The sequence below is a fragment of the Blennius ocellaris genome (genome assembly GCF_963422515.1).
Source record: "Blennius ocellaris genome assembly, chromosome: 17".
Taxonomy (NCBI): Eukaryota; Metazoa; Chordata; class Actinopteri; order Blenniiformes; family Blenniidae; genus Blennius; species Blennius ocellaris.
Window position 1 is genome coordinate 5,001 of NC_137666.1, and position 13,898 is coordinate 18,898.

The 13,898-nt window shown below is 46.5% G+C and overlaps 1 protein-coding gene across 2 annotated transcripts in view; it reads right to left on the minus strand.

Moving 5' to 3' along the window:
- Positions 1 to 11,440: 11,440 nt before the first annotated feature.
- prkd1 (protein kinase D1) overlaps positions 11,441 to 13,898 on the minus strand; it is a gene marked incomplete at its 3' end in the record, with an annotated part of 41,182 nt that continues 38,724 nt past the window's right edge. For both annotated transcript variants that reach the window (XM_080512336.1, XM_080512337.1), the window contains 2 exons: positions 12,520 to 12,605; positions 11,441 to 11,662 (listed from right to left, as the gene is read on the minus strand). In XM_080512336.1, coding sequence (XP_080368462.1) covers positions 11,441 to 11,662; positions 12,520 to 12,605 — 308 coding nt within the window. The remainder of the gene's footprint in view (positions 11,663 to 12,519; positions 12,606 to 13,898) is intronic.

Genomic DNA, 13,898 nt, shown 5'->3' on the forward strand with positions numbered 1-13,898 from the left:
CTAGTTTCTGGTTGGTATGGGCCTGTTATGGACTAGTTTTCGATTAGTTTCGGTCTGGTTTGGTTCTGGTTTCTAGTTGCTGTGATTCTGATTTGGTCTGGTTTGGTTCTGGTTTGTAGTTGGTTTGGTTCTGGTTTGTAGTTGGTTTGGTTCTGGTTTGGTTCTGATTTGTAGTTGGTTTGGTTCTGGTTTGTAGTTGGTTTGGTTCTGGTTTGTAGTTGGTTTGGTTCTGGTTTGGTTCTGGTTTCTAGTTGGTTTTATTCTGGTTTGGTTCTGGTTTCTAGTTGCTTTGATTCTGGTTTGGTTCTGGTTTGGTCTGGTTTGTAGTTGGTTTGGTCTGTTTTGGTTCTGGTTTGTAGTTGGTTTGGTCTGGTTTGGTTCTGGTTTGGATCTGGTTTGTAGTTGGTTTGATTCTGGTTTGGTTCTGGTTTGGTCTGGTTTGGTTCTGGTTTGTAGTTGGTTTGGTCTGGTTTGGTTCTGGTTTGGTTCTGGTTTGTAGTTGGTTTGGTCTGGTTTGGTTCTGGTTTGATCTGGTTTGTAGTTGGTTTGATTCTGGTTTGGTCTGGTTTGGTTCTGGTTTGGTTCTGGTTTGTAGTTGGTTTGGTTCTGGTTTGGTCTGGTTTGGTTCTGGTTTGGTTCTGGTTTGGTCTGGTTTGGTTCTGGTTTGGTTCTGGTTTGGTCTGGTTTGGTTCTGGTTTCAGACTCTGGCTCTGGTTGTGTTTTTGCAGAAGCACCAGTTTCTAGAACACTTTTGCTCTTCACACAGAAGCGTTTTTGAAACCGGATGTCTGTTGCCATGGCAGCGGTGCAGTTTTCCCTCCAGGCCACTAGGTGGTGCCGTAGTTTGTTTTTGGAACGAAGCCACACCTGGAGAGAACGAGACGCTGCAAACATCATCCGTGGGTCTGATTCGCTTAAACGGTTGAAAACGCAGCTTTGCTCGGGAGTCAGATGATTGTTTTTCGAAAACGTCACACTTTGCAGAAAGTTGCACCGTTGCCGTGGAGACGGACGGCCAAAATGCTACGGAGGTTTTTTTCTGTTTCCACCTTGATAATGTAGAAACCCGAGTTTAAGATGAACCAGAGACTCTGTTTGTCTCGTTCAACAAACAGGAGTTCACCAAATGGTAACTGTGACGGAACACTTGTGGCTACTGCTAATGCCATTTGTGGCTAATGCTAAAGCAACTTGTGGCTAATGCTAAGCGACTTGTGGCTAATGCTAAAGCCATTTGTGGCTAATGCTACAGCGACTTGTGGCTAATGCTAAAGCGACTTGTGGCTAATGCTAAAGCAACTTGTGGCTATTGCTAAAGCCATTTGTGGCTAATGCTACAGTGACTTGTGGCTAATGCTACAGTGACTTGTGGCTAATGCTAAAGCCATTTGTGGCTAATGCTACAGTGACTTGTGGCTAATGCTACAGTGACTTGTGGCTAATGCTAAAGCCATTTGTGGCTAATGCGACTTGTGGCTAATGCTAAAGCAATTTCTGGCTAATGCTAAAGCGATTTGTGGCTAATGCTACAGCGACTTGTGGCTAATGCTAAAGCCATTTGTGGCTAATGCTAAAGCGACTTGTGGCCCAATGCTAAAGCGATTTGTGGCTAATGCTAAAGCGACTTGTGGCTAATGCTATAGTGATTTGTGGCTAATGCTATAGCGATTTGTGGCTAATGCTACAGCGACTTGTAGCTAATGCCAAAGCGATTTGTGGCTAATGCTACGGTGACTTGTGGCTAATGCTAAAGCCATTTGTGGCTAATGCTAATGCTAAAGCTAAAGCGATCAGCGACTCACAGTAGAGTTTCAAGGCCGGGTCGGTTGAGGATTGAACTTTTCGTATCCCGATACGACGAACGCTCCGGCTAATGCTAAGAGCTACGCTCTTGGGGGGGGGGGGGGGGGGGGGGGAGAAGTACTCGTCAAACACTGGAAGTACTTTTTTAGCGTAACTTGCGTTCCAGAGTCGGAGAACAAACGAAGTGGGCAACGCCCGGGACCCCCCAGGGTCCTAAAGGCCCCGGGTTCAGCGCTCGTCAATTAGTTTTGGTAATTTGATTAATTGCAAACTTGTTAGGGAATTTGCACCTCTCAGGGCTGGGCGGGAACAAAAGGGGTGTGGGGGGTGAGAGGAGAGGGGGGTGGGGTGGGGGGGGGGGGGGGGGGGGGTAGGGGGGGGGGGGGGCTGGCCCTTTAAGAGCCGCTTTGTTTCAGGCGTGTGAAACCTGAGGCTGCTGGATTTCCTGCCGAGATCCGACACATGTGAGGCTTCAGGCCGCAGCCGGGAGGAAGAGAGACACGGAGAAGAGAGCAAGAAGAAGGAGAGAGGGAGAGGGCGAGAGAGAGAGAGAGAGAGAGAGAGAGAGGGAGAGAGAGAGGGAGAGTAATGAAGCGAGAAAACGACAGACATATGGCGGCTGGTGGTTTGTGAGCCTGGCGGCGTGGAGCCGACAACCCAGGGCCGCCGCCGCAACGCCACGTGTAAAAATAGAACGAGGGAAAGGTAGAAACAATAGAAGACGTCTATTACCTCACATTCACATCACGTACATAAATATATATGTATAAATATATTGAAATATATTCCCAGTCTGTCGGATGGAAACAAACAAAACGTCGTTTCTGCTCAGAACCACAAATAAACATTCAGACCTGCAGTGACGACAGAAAACCTCACCGGATAACAAGATGTATATTTATATATATATATATAAATACATCTATATATTTAATCACAGCTCGACATCTGTTGACGTTGGTTGCAACGTGTGACTCATACGTATGGATTTTAATTGCAGGTTTCTGTGTTTTTATACGTTTAAAAAGGAGGACGAATTATAGAAACACTGAAAAAATATCAGATTATATAGAAATGTAAAAGACAGATGAGGAGTGTGATGTCATATTATTGTGTGTATGTTAATTATTTTTTTTAACAAATTAAGAGCTGGTAGAAATCATAGTTTGGTGTTGTTTCTTATTTTAATTCTCAGATATTTTACATTTAGAATAGAATAGAATAGAATAGAATAGAAGGATATTCTCAGAGTTAAATTCTTTCGAAAATGCAAAATGTAAGGAATATAAATAAATACAATAAGAAAATACACTTTAAAACTACAATTAATTCGTTTGTTTACAATCAACCACATAAAAATGTCCATTAAATATAGAAATTTGTGAAATATGCTGCAAATTTAAAACAATAAAAATGGATTTAAACAATAAAAAAATAAGAGATAATCAGGATTAGAGGTTCTCTCATTATTTTATTCATTTTCGTTGATATACTATTGGTTTTTACCACCTCGGGACTTTTTTTAAATAGTTTTTAAATAAAATAATTAAAAGTGAGAAAATTCCAAGTGTTGACTTGTTTAACAAAAAGTTTCAATCGGAAAAAAATTCTAAATGTGAATAAAAAAGACAATATGAGATAGAAATAGTTGTTTATGTGATCTGTTTTAATTACATTATAATTATTATAATGCATAATTTAATATTCTAATTCAAAAAAATCTTTATAATAAATCAATAATCAATGAATGTTTCTTGTTCCATTGTTTTATGTTTTACTGATAATTCAATGTGTTTTATGAGCATTAAATGAGAAAATTACATTTGTGTGTCTGAAGAAACAATCGGAGGCCAAAGAGAGGAGGAGGAGGAGGAGGAAGAGGAGGAGCAGGAGGAAGAGGAGGAGGAGGAGGAGGAAGAGGAGGAGCAGGAGGACACAAAGGTGGAGGAGAGGAAAAAAAGAGGAATGAAATCAGGACAGATTCTCTCAGTTCTTCTTCCTTCAGCTGCATTTTTTCATCTTTATGTTTTAAATCTTCAGTTTCTTTTCATTATTTGAACTAAAAACATGAAACCGGAGCTGAAACGTCGTTTAAAACACGTTTTAACCTCAGAATCACATCAATCTTCTCACATAATCTTAATTTTATTTATAAATATCGAAAGTGTTTAACATATTTATTCAAAAATATTTATTATATATGATCTCAGTCTGTGATTGATATTTTCTAAATGTATATAAAACAATCCTCATATTGTATAAATATAGAATATCACGTTTCTGTTACAGCAGTTTCTATTTAATTGGCTTTTTTTTTTTTTAAGTCACACAAAGGTATTTAGTTTCAGCTCGTTTTTAATGTATTTATAGGAAACAACACTTAATGTCAAATTCATCTCGTTAATTCAAAACATTAAAAACTCTCAGGGAGAAATTTAAATGAGGGAAATAAAAAAGAAATCATAAATACTGTGAATGAAATGACTGTTTTCACATTTAAATGTGTAGATTAACTGATTAATTAAGGTGCGTTAAAGAATGTATGTATGTTTTGTATTGTGTTTAAAAACGAAAAACTTTATAGAAATAGTGACAAAAATACAAGTTAAATGTTTATTCTATTTAAATAATTAAATACCCAACTTTTCAATTGTCATATAAATAAACACACATTTTACACATATGATATATATGAAATATTATTGTTCTAAATAAGTGTGCTAAATATTTAGGTCGATTTTAATTTAATTCGATACGAGTAAAAAAAAAAAAAAGAAGCGCCACAAATAATAGAGAAAACATTTTATTTAGCTTAAATTTAATATTAAAATTAAATATTATTTAGAATCAAGTAAAAGATTAAAATGAATAAAAGGTGAAATTAATTCTAGTTTTAGTGTCGAAGCTTCATGTTGGAGCGAAATAAACTGAAATACTTGATGGTCTGAACGCGGGATGAAGAATGTGCGCGCGCGCGCACACACACACACACACACACACACACACACACACACACACACACACACACACACACAACAGAAGACAACAAAGGGGATTCAGTTCAGTTTTCTTGCAGCTGCTTTTGAGTCGACAACTCATTTACACACGTGTGACAGCTCAGTGTGTGTGTGTTGTGTGTGTGTGTGTGTGTGTGTGTGTGTGTGTGTGTGTGTGTGTGTGTGTGTGTGTGTGTGTGTGTGTGTGAGAGAGAGAGAGAGAGAGAGAGAGATGACGACAGGAAAGGCAAAAGGAAACAACCATGTGAACAAACTGGATTTTAAACGTCGGTTCAGATTTTGGCACTTTCTTAATCGTCGGCGCGCGCGCACGCGTGCATCCGCCGGGCGCGCGCACGTACATACCGCACGCCTCTCTCTCTCTCTCTCTCTCTCTCTCTCTCTCTCTCTCTCTCTCTCTTCCGTGCCGCTGCTTTTAATTGGCATATAGGGAGCTTGTTTGTTTTTGTTGTCTGCTGTTTCTTAAATGTGTGTGTTCGTGCTCGTGCGGCCCCCGGTGTCCCAACAAGCACGCGGTAGGTGTCGGAGGCGCAACACACACACACACACACACACACACACACACACACACACACACACACACACACACACACACACACACACACACACGCACACAATGCCTTTTCCTCTCGTGGAGCGCATCTGGTGGCCGCTTCGCGCCAACACACACACACACACACACACACACACACACACACACACACACACACACACACACAGCTGCATTCAATCCGCAAATTGTTTGAGTTTTTGCTGCAAAATTCATGCAAAAGTACTTTTATCACAAGAGTAACTTTGAGATTATTTCTACAAAAGTCAACTTTTCCTTTCCGTCACAAACACGTTTGATTTGACACCGATTGAGAAGTTAATCTGTGGGATTAAGATGTTTGTCTGTGGAATTAATTAAGATGTTAGTTTGTGGATTTAAGGTGTTAATCTGTGGGATTACATTTCTAATCTGTTGACTTGAGGTGTTCGTCTGTAGTATTAAGATGTCAAACTGTAGGATTTGAGGTGTTAATCTGGGATTAAGGCGCTAATAGGTGGGATTAAGATGTTAGTCAGTAGGATTCAGATGTTAATCTGGGATTAAGATGTTAGTTTTTGGGAGGAAGATGTTAATCTCTAAGATTAACATGGATTGAGGTGTTCATTTAAAAGATTAGATATTAATCAATAAGATCAAAGGTCTTAATCCAAAGGATTGAGATCTTAGTTTTAAAGATCAAAGTTTCCTCTGTGGTGTCATGTACTTTTATTTTGACAGTCACCGAATTAACAGTTCAACTTGGTACTTTTATTTTGACAGTCACCGCGTTAACAATTAATTCCAAATTTTCACAGGACAGAGATTTCAGCCCGACGAGTGTCAAACATCAGGATCCAGAACGAGTCGCCAGAACGAGTCACCGGACGATCCAGAACGAGTCGCTGATCGATCAGAACGAGTTGCTAGAACGAGCCGCTGGAGGATCCAGAATGAGTCGCCAGAATGAGTCGCCCAGAACGAGTCGCCAGAACGAGTCGCCGGAGGATCCAGAACGAGTCGCCAGAACGAGTCGCCAGAACGAGTCGCCGGAGGATCCAGAACGAGTCGCCAGAACGAGTCGCCGGAGGATCCAGAACGAGTCGCCAGAGGATCCAGAACAAGTCGCCAGAACGAGTCGCCAGAGGATCCAGAACGAGTCGCCAGAACGAGTCGCCGGAGGATCCAGAACGAGTCGCCGGAGGATCCAGAACGAGTCGCCAGAGGATCCAGAACGAGTCGCCAGAACGAGTCGCCGGAGGATCCTGAACGAGTCACCGGAGGATCCAGAACAGCAGGATGGGAAGAAACTCCAGCGAAGAGGTTTGTGGTTCTTCATTGTCCTTTAGCATTAGCGTTAGCCAAAGCTGCTGGTTCTCTTTAAAGTTCACTGAACCCACTGTTAGCTTTAGCATTAGCCAAAATATCTAAATTTTTTTGTTTCACTCACCAAACCTAGTATTATCGTCAACATTAGCATTAGCATCATTTCAGACCTCCTGCTGTGCTGATCACCGACTCTTGTGTTAGCGTTAGCATTAGCGTGGCCCGACTCTGCTCCAGAAATAAAGAAACAGGAGTTTGTAGGTGATGTAGGGTTAGGGATCTACTGAGAATATCTACGTCTTCTTACACCACCTGGAGCCGTAAACTCAATAAAAATCCTCCCGACAGCATAATGAGGTAGGTTTTTTTTTTAAAGTGTTCCTGGTTGTTAAAATGTTATTCAGTGTAGAATCGGCGCTCACAGTGCATTTGATTTAGCTTTTATGTAAATAGGACACATTTACACTTACCCGCGGGGGATGAGGTATCATTTTAACAGCCAACCTGTTAAAAATGAGATTTTTTTTTTTTTTTTTTTCCAAATGAAAATTTAAACCATGATAATCATGTTGATATCGAGTGTTAAAGTATTTCAAATATTTAATGCTCATAGAAATACAAGGACTTTTCCCATTTTAAAAGGACCACATTTCTGCTAAATTCCCCTCGTGACGTCTCCAGACCCTCTTTACGAGCCAATCAGAGCTCGGCACTGCGCCACATCACAGAGAGAACTGGCGGCAGGCCACGCCCCCCCCCGGTGGACAGGCCACGCCCCCTCGCAGCACATGTCTACCAAGCGTCGTTTTTCACTCCTCGGCTGCACGACAAGTAAACAAACCAAGAAACTTCGTGGTCGAACTTCATCTGAACGCATTTATTCAAACTGTTTTCATCACTGATCACCTGGAAGGAGGAGGAGGAGGAGGAGGAGGAGGGGGAGGAGGAGGAGGAGGAGGAAGAGGAGGAGGAAGAGTAGGAGTGGGAGGAAGAGGAGGAGGAGGAGTGGGAGAGGAGGAGTGGGAGGAGGAGGAGGAGGAGGAGTGGGAGGAGGAGGGGGAGGAGGAGGAGGAGGAGGAGGAGGAGGAGGAAGAGGAGGAAGAGGAGGAGGGGGAGGAGGAGGAGGAAGAGGGGGAGGAGGAGGAGGAGGAGGAGGAAGAGGGGGAGGAGGAGGAGGAGGAAGAGGGGGAGGAGGAGGAGGAGGAGGAGGAGGAGGAAGAGGAGGAGGAGGAGGAGGAAGAGGAAGAGGAAGAGAAGGGAGAGGAGGAGTGGGAGGAAGAGGAGGAGGAGGAGGAGGAGGAAGAGGAGGAGGAGGAGGAGGAGGAAGAGGAGGAGTGGGAGGAAGAGTGGGAGGAGGAGGAAGAGGAGGAAGAGGGGGAGGAGGAGGAAGGGTAAGAGGAAGAGGAGGAGGAGGAGGAAGAAGAGGAGGAAGGGGAAGAGGAGGAGGAGGAGGAGGAAGAATGAGGAGGAGTGGGAGGAGGAGGAGGAGGAAGAGGAGGAGGGGAGAAGAGAGGAGGAGGAGGAGGAGTAGGAAGAGGAAGAGGAATAGGAGGAGGAAGAGGAGGAGGAGGAAGAGGAGGAGGAGGAAGAGGAGGAGGAAGAGTAGGATGAGGAGGAGCGGGAGGGGGAGGAGCAGCAGGAGAAGAGAGGAGAAGAGAGGAAGAGGAGGAGGAGGAAGAGGAGGAAGAGGAAGAGGAGCAGTCAACTCAACCAGCAGGAGACAGGAGCCAAACTACGGCGCCTGATGAAACAACAGGCGGGTCGATCACAACGTAAACATCGACGTCTTAACATGAGAACCAATCAGAAGCTCAGAAACAAACATTTCTAAAGTTTACAGGGGAAAAAAAACAAAACAAACCAAAACAAAACATCACGAGGCGTTCAGGCGTTCAGGCGAAGCTCCGACAAACAGAAACAATCGACGGCGTCACGTCGTTTAACTTGGACGAGAAATAACAGAATCATTGGATTATGTTCAGTCTGTGTCACTATAATACGATTTTAAAAGTTTTTTCCACTCAGCCCAAGAAAACCTGTCAAAATGAACTTTCCTCATGTTTTCATAAGAAAATTAACTGCTTAAAATATATATATATATATTTCCATTCCACAATCACCGTCTGAATTAACCACCGTCCCCACAACCACCAACGACTGTACTTCTTCTCATTATGGCTTATTTTTATTTCTAAAAATATCTTTTTTTTTTTTAGCACAACTTTCAAATAATTTTTGAAAAAAGTAATTTTCTAAGAAATCCACTTGTTTAATCTCATAATCTCTGTTTTTTTTCTGCTCCTCATAACTGAAAACAATCAACCGTTCAGTAAATGAGTCGTGATTCCTTGGATTCTAAACGCTGCAGTAACGCTGTGCCGCCACAGGAGGCGACGTTGAGACTGTAGCGACATCGAGACGTCGTCGCATTTCTGCAGGATGAACGAGGAAAAGGAGAATACTGATAAACCGAAATATTTGTGCCGTGTAGTTTTTGGTTCTCGACACCAAAATGAGACAAAACGGAAAAAAATCAACGACGTTCATGGTTTAACTTAATAAAATACTATATTTTTAAATTCAAGCAGGACTTGAAATCCCTTTGTTGCTTAACTTAAATCTACGCGTGTGCAACTCTATGAAAATATAAGGAGAAATCCGACCGGTAGTACCACTTCGTACCAGCAGATGGTGTCGTGAGTCACCAGAATGTGACTCGCTGCCGCCACCCGGTGGACAAACGTGCCACTGGTCAAATGTAACGCGGCGCCCCCCGGTGGTCACGACCGCTCTCGCCAGCTTACAACAGCTGGAGCCGCCAGACGTCGTGGACGTCGGATCAGGAAGAACCGCCGATTCTCACCAACAAACGAGAAAACGCGGCGCGGCGGGTGACGTTTAGCGTCGAAACGCCGAACGCCGCGAGAAGCAGTGAAATGTGACGGACGGTCGATTTCGGGACGTCGCCGTCAAACGTCGGCGGGACAAACACGTCCGCCATGTTTTTTTTTTTTTTTTTCTGATTGTCTGAGCAAGTCGGTAGCGCGAAAGTCGCGCGTTTACGGCCGCGACGCGTCGGAACATAATGGAGTGAAGCCCGTCGTCGCGTTCGCCGGCGGCTCTCGTCAAACCGACGTCGGGGGGGGAAACGCATAGATAGGAAACACCGGATGACGTGCCGACGGCGCCGCCATCTTGGAGAGGTCACCCGCTCAGGCTAGAAAATCCACAAAAACATTTGCGTGCTCGTTCGCGGTCGTTGTCGCGCAAACGGAGTGACGTGCGCTCGTCTAAACGCCCCCCCCCCCCCCCCGTTTGCGCTTGGCGTCCTCCGTCCTCCGCGCGGCACCTGCTAAAGCGGCGGTTCGGTTGTCGTGCGACACAACATGAGTCGACATTTAAAAAAAAAAAACGGAAGTGTTGAGCGAACGCCGTCGGTAAGAAGGCGCTAACCTGAAGTGAAACCGGAGGAGAAGCGTGGTTCTCCTCCCGCGAGGCGACGGTGCGTCACACGTCGCCGCGGCGCGGCGCAGGCAGACGGCGGTGCAGTTGTGCTAAGGCGACGTTTTCATTCTTTAAATTCTCGTGAACGCCGCGATCTCAAACCGACCCGGAGCCTCGCATTGAGACAAATGCTAGCGTTAGCTCGGAGTTAGCACGTGGGGTCGTTTTCACAGAAAAGATGCGCCTCGGCGACCGTCCGTCGAATCCACGGACCTCGGAGACGATCGGGAAGCAGAGCACACACGTCGTCATAGCAACCAAGCCGGGATTCCCGACCGCGGCGGTAAGGCGGCACGGAAAGGCGGAAAACGAAGCAGCTCCAGTTTTTTCTCTTGAACAACCAGAAAGTAGTCAATGTTGAATCTTTTTTTAAAAATATTTAGTTAGCAGCGAGTCTAACAAGCCTGCTAGCGTTCATCGTTTAATAGTGACGGATCAACAAATGACCTTGTATTATATTTTGAATGTGCGTCGGTCTGGATGCTTGTTGACGGCGCCGCCATCAATTTTACTTCGCATGTGAGCAAAGGACAGCCATGTTGTCGCTATGCTATCGCTATGCTATCGCTATGCTATCAATATATGATAGGAGAGAATACCAGGTGATGATCCTCTCAGTGCGGTTTCATATTTCAGACGGTAGCGTTTTGTTAGCTAACCAGCTAACCAACGTTAACATAGCCGAGTCACCTTTCTGTCAGTTAGCTTGTTAGCCGATACTGAAAAATCGTTTATTTTCCATTTGTAAATACTAAAGTGTAGCATTTTGTTAGCAAACCAGCTAACCAACGTTAATATAGCCGAGTCACCTTTCTGTCAGTTAGCTTGTTAGCCGATACTGAAAAATCGTTTATTTTCCATTTGTAAATACTAAAGTGTAGCATCTTGTTAGCTAGCCAGCTAGCAAGAACAGCAACAGTAACTGACAATGGGCATGTTTGTCACAGTTAGCTTGTTAGCTGCTATATACGGATTAATTTGGACCAAGATTTTTCTTCGCGAACATGCTAGGTTAGCTTGCTAGCCGTCACACGCTGGCCGGTCAGAGCACTTCCAGTTCATAAACCCGTTAGCATGTTAGCAAATCGAGATGCTATGGAGGCCGTCCGCTTCGCGGAACCGTTGAAGAGACACACGGAAACACCGAACGACAACGTCAACAGATAAAAACCAAAAGTGGTTCCAGTCGCTCTCCCGGTAAACGTGACTCTGAGGCTTTAGTTTGGACCGGACGTTTGTTGTCTTCGCCGCGCGTCCATCGTCAGAGTTCGCTGACCCTCTCGCTCAGGGTCTCCAGCTCCTCCGGCGGCTCCTTGTAGCGCTCCGCCGCGGCCTGCGGGGGGCCGTTGGCTAGGTGGGCCGGGTAGTCCAGGCCGCTCAGCTGTGCGTGGTGGTGCCAGCGCAGGTCGTCGCTCTCGTGCGTGATGTAGCGCTCGTTCATGCGCGACTCCAGGTTCCTCAGGTCCAACCACATCTGGTAGTCCTGGTAGGGGGGAGGGGTGGGGGGGGGTAGACGGGAATTACGTCATCGCCAACCCGCCAAAAACCACATTATCTGGACTATAAACCTCTAAGTTCTACTGCCGCATCTCGAGTACGGCGTCGAGGTTCTACTTTAACCCCTGGAAGTTCTGCAATAAGGTTTCATGTGGTGGGAAATACTGTAGTTCACCGGCATGGCGCTAGGGGGCGCTAGGGGGCGCAGGAGAATCGGTTGTGAAACCGCATGAAACTGGTTGGTCGTGTCTATTTCTGGGACGTATTGAGCAAATTTGACACAAAGAGTGACTTTTTGTGAGTTTGAGCTTCGGGTGCTAGCTTGTAGCTTGTAGCTCGCCGCTACAGTCTACCAGCTACAAGCTACAAGCTACAAGCTATAAGCTATAAGCTACAAGCTACAAGCTAGCTTCCTGCACGGTGGGTGTCGACCGTATTATCTGACGTTTGCAAAACGTAGTGGATCTTCCTCTCTCTCTCCGACGGCGACCGTTTGCGTATAAATTGAGACTTTAGTCACATCTGCTGTGTATCTTTTTCCTTTTGGGGACGTTTGTGTTGCTCGGTCAGTCGGATACGGGGACAACAGAGTTTCTCATGCAGCAGCATTCTTTGGCGATACAGTGACGTCTGGTGGTCGCACACGATAAGAACCCCTGGAGTTTGGCATACAAGTGTGACGAGAAGTCGAACAACGGAGGAGAAAGTTGAGGAAATAAGAACAAATGTTGAATTTACTGTAGGAACCAGAGGAATCGAGGCTCCAAACTCTCTCGGTAGTTTTTAAAACGAGTTTTTTTCTCTCCCAGATGGAGGAGCGACACGTATAGAACCCAGTCTGACCTGCAGCCAGGGGTGACTGAGGGTCTTGTCCACGCTGTACCTCTTCCTCATCTTCACCTGCAGCAGGTTGTTGATCAGGTCGATGGCTGCGAGGAGAGACGGAGGGAGAAGAGGAGGTGAAGACCAGAGTCTGAGGAGTCCCCCCCCCCCCCACCCCCCCGTGAAGCGGGGCCAGTGGAGGCTAATGAGCAAAGCTAACATGATGTTAACATTTCTTCAGGGGTCAGTGGTCTGAACAGCTCGGAGACCTCGGGGCCCCTCAGGTCTACAAGGGGCCTCCATCACTTGGTATTATGCACATGAATGGACCAGCGCATGAATAGACCCCCCCCCCCCCTTGTCTCGTTGAAGCCCCCCACCCCCCCCTCTCTTTAATCGGTCACATGACCCTTTATCCTGCTGGCTCTCAGAGCTGCAGGGCCGAACGGTGGAGACGTCGGCCCTCAGACCGGAACCACGACAAGACCTGAAGCCAACCAGCCTAAAGGTTATGACCCCTGGGCGGTGGAGGACCGGGTCCCGGTATGGAGGCTCCTGCAGGACCCAGGAGACACCAGGAGGACCCAGGAGACACCAGGAGGACCCAGGAGACACCAGGAGGACCCGGCAGACACCAGGAGGACCCAGGAGACACCAGGAGGACCCAGCAGACACCAGGAGGACCCAGGAGACACCAGGAGGACCCGGCAGACACCAGGAGGACCCAGGAGACACCAGGAGGACCCGGCAGACACCAGGAGGACCCAGGAGACACCAGGAGGACCCAGGAGACACCAGGAGGACCCAGCAGACACCAGGAGGACCCAGGAGACACCAGGAGGACCCGGCAGACACCAGGAGGACCCAGGAGACACCAGGAGGACGTTCGGTCCACGGAGTCGATGTCAGAAGTCGACGAGTTTGACGATTTGATTCGGTTTGACTTTGATCATTTTCAAACTCCTGAACGCCGATGGGAGGTGCTGATGGGAGGTGCCGATGGGAGGTGCTGATGGGAGGTGCCGATGGGAGGTGCTGATGGAAGGTGCCGATGGGAGGTGCCGATGGGAGGTGCTGATGGAAGGTGCCGATGGGAGGTGCTGATGGAAGGTGCCGATGGGAGGTGCTGATGGAAGGTGCTGATGGGAGGTGCTGATGGGAGGTGCCGATGGGAGGTGCTGATGGAAGGTGCCGATGGGAGGTGCTGATGGAAGGTGCTGATGGGAGGTGCTGATGGGAGGTGCCGATGGGAGGTGCCGATGGGAGGTGCCGGCATGAGGGGATCTGACCCGGAACCCTGACCTCACCTGGACGGGCAGATCTGTGTGGGCGTGGCCTATCTGACACACCAGGAAGATGAGGAGAGGATAACTTCCTGTACAGACAGGAAGTCGTAATTC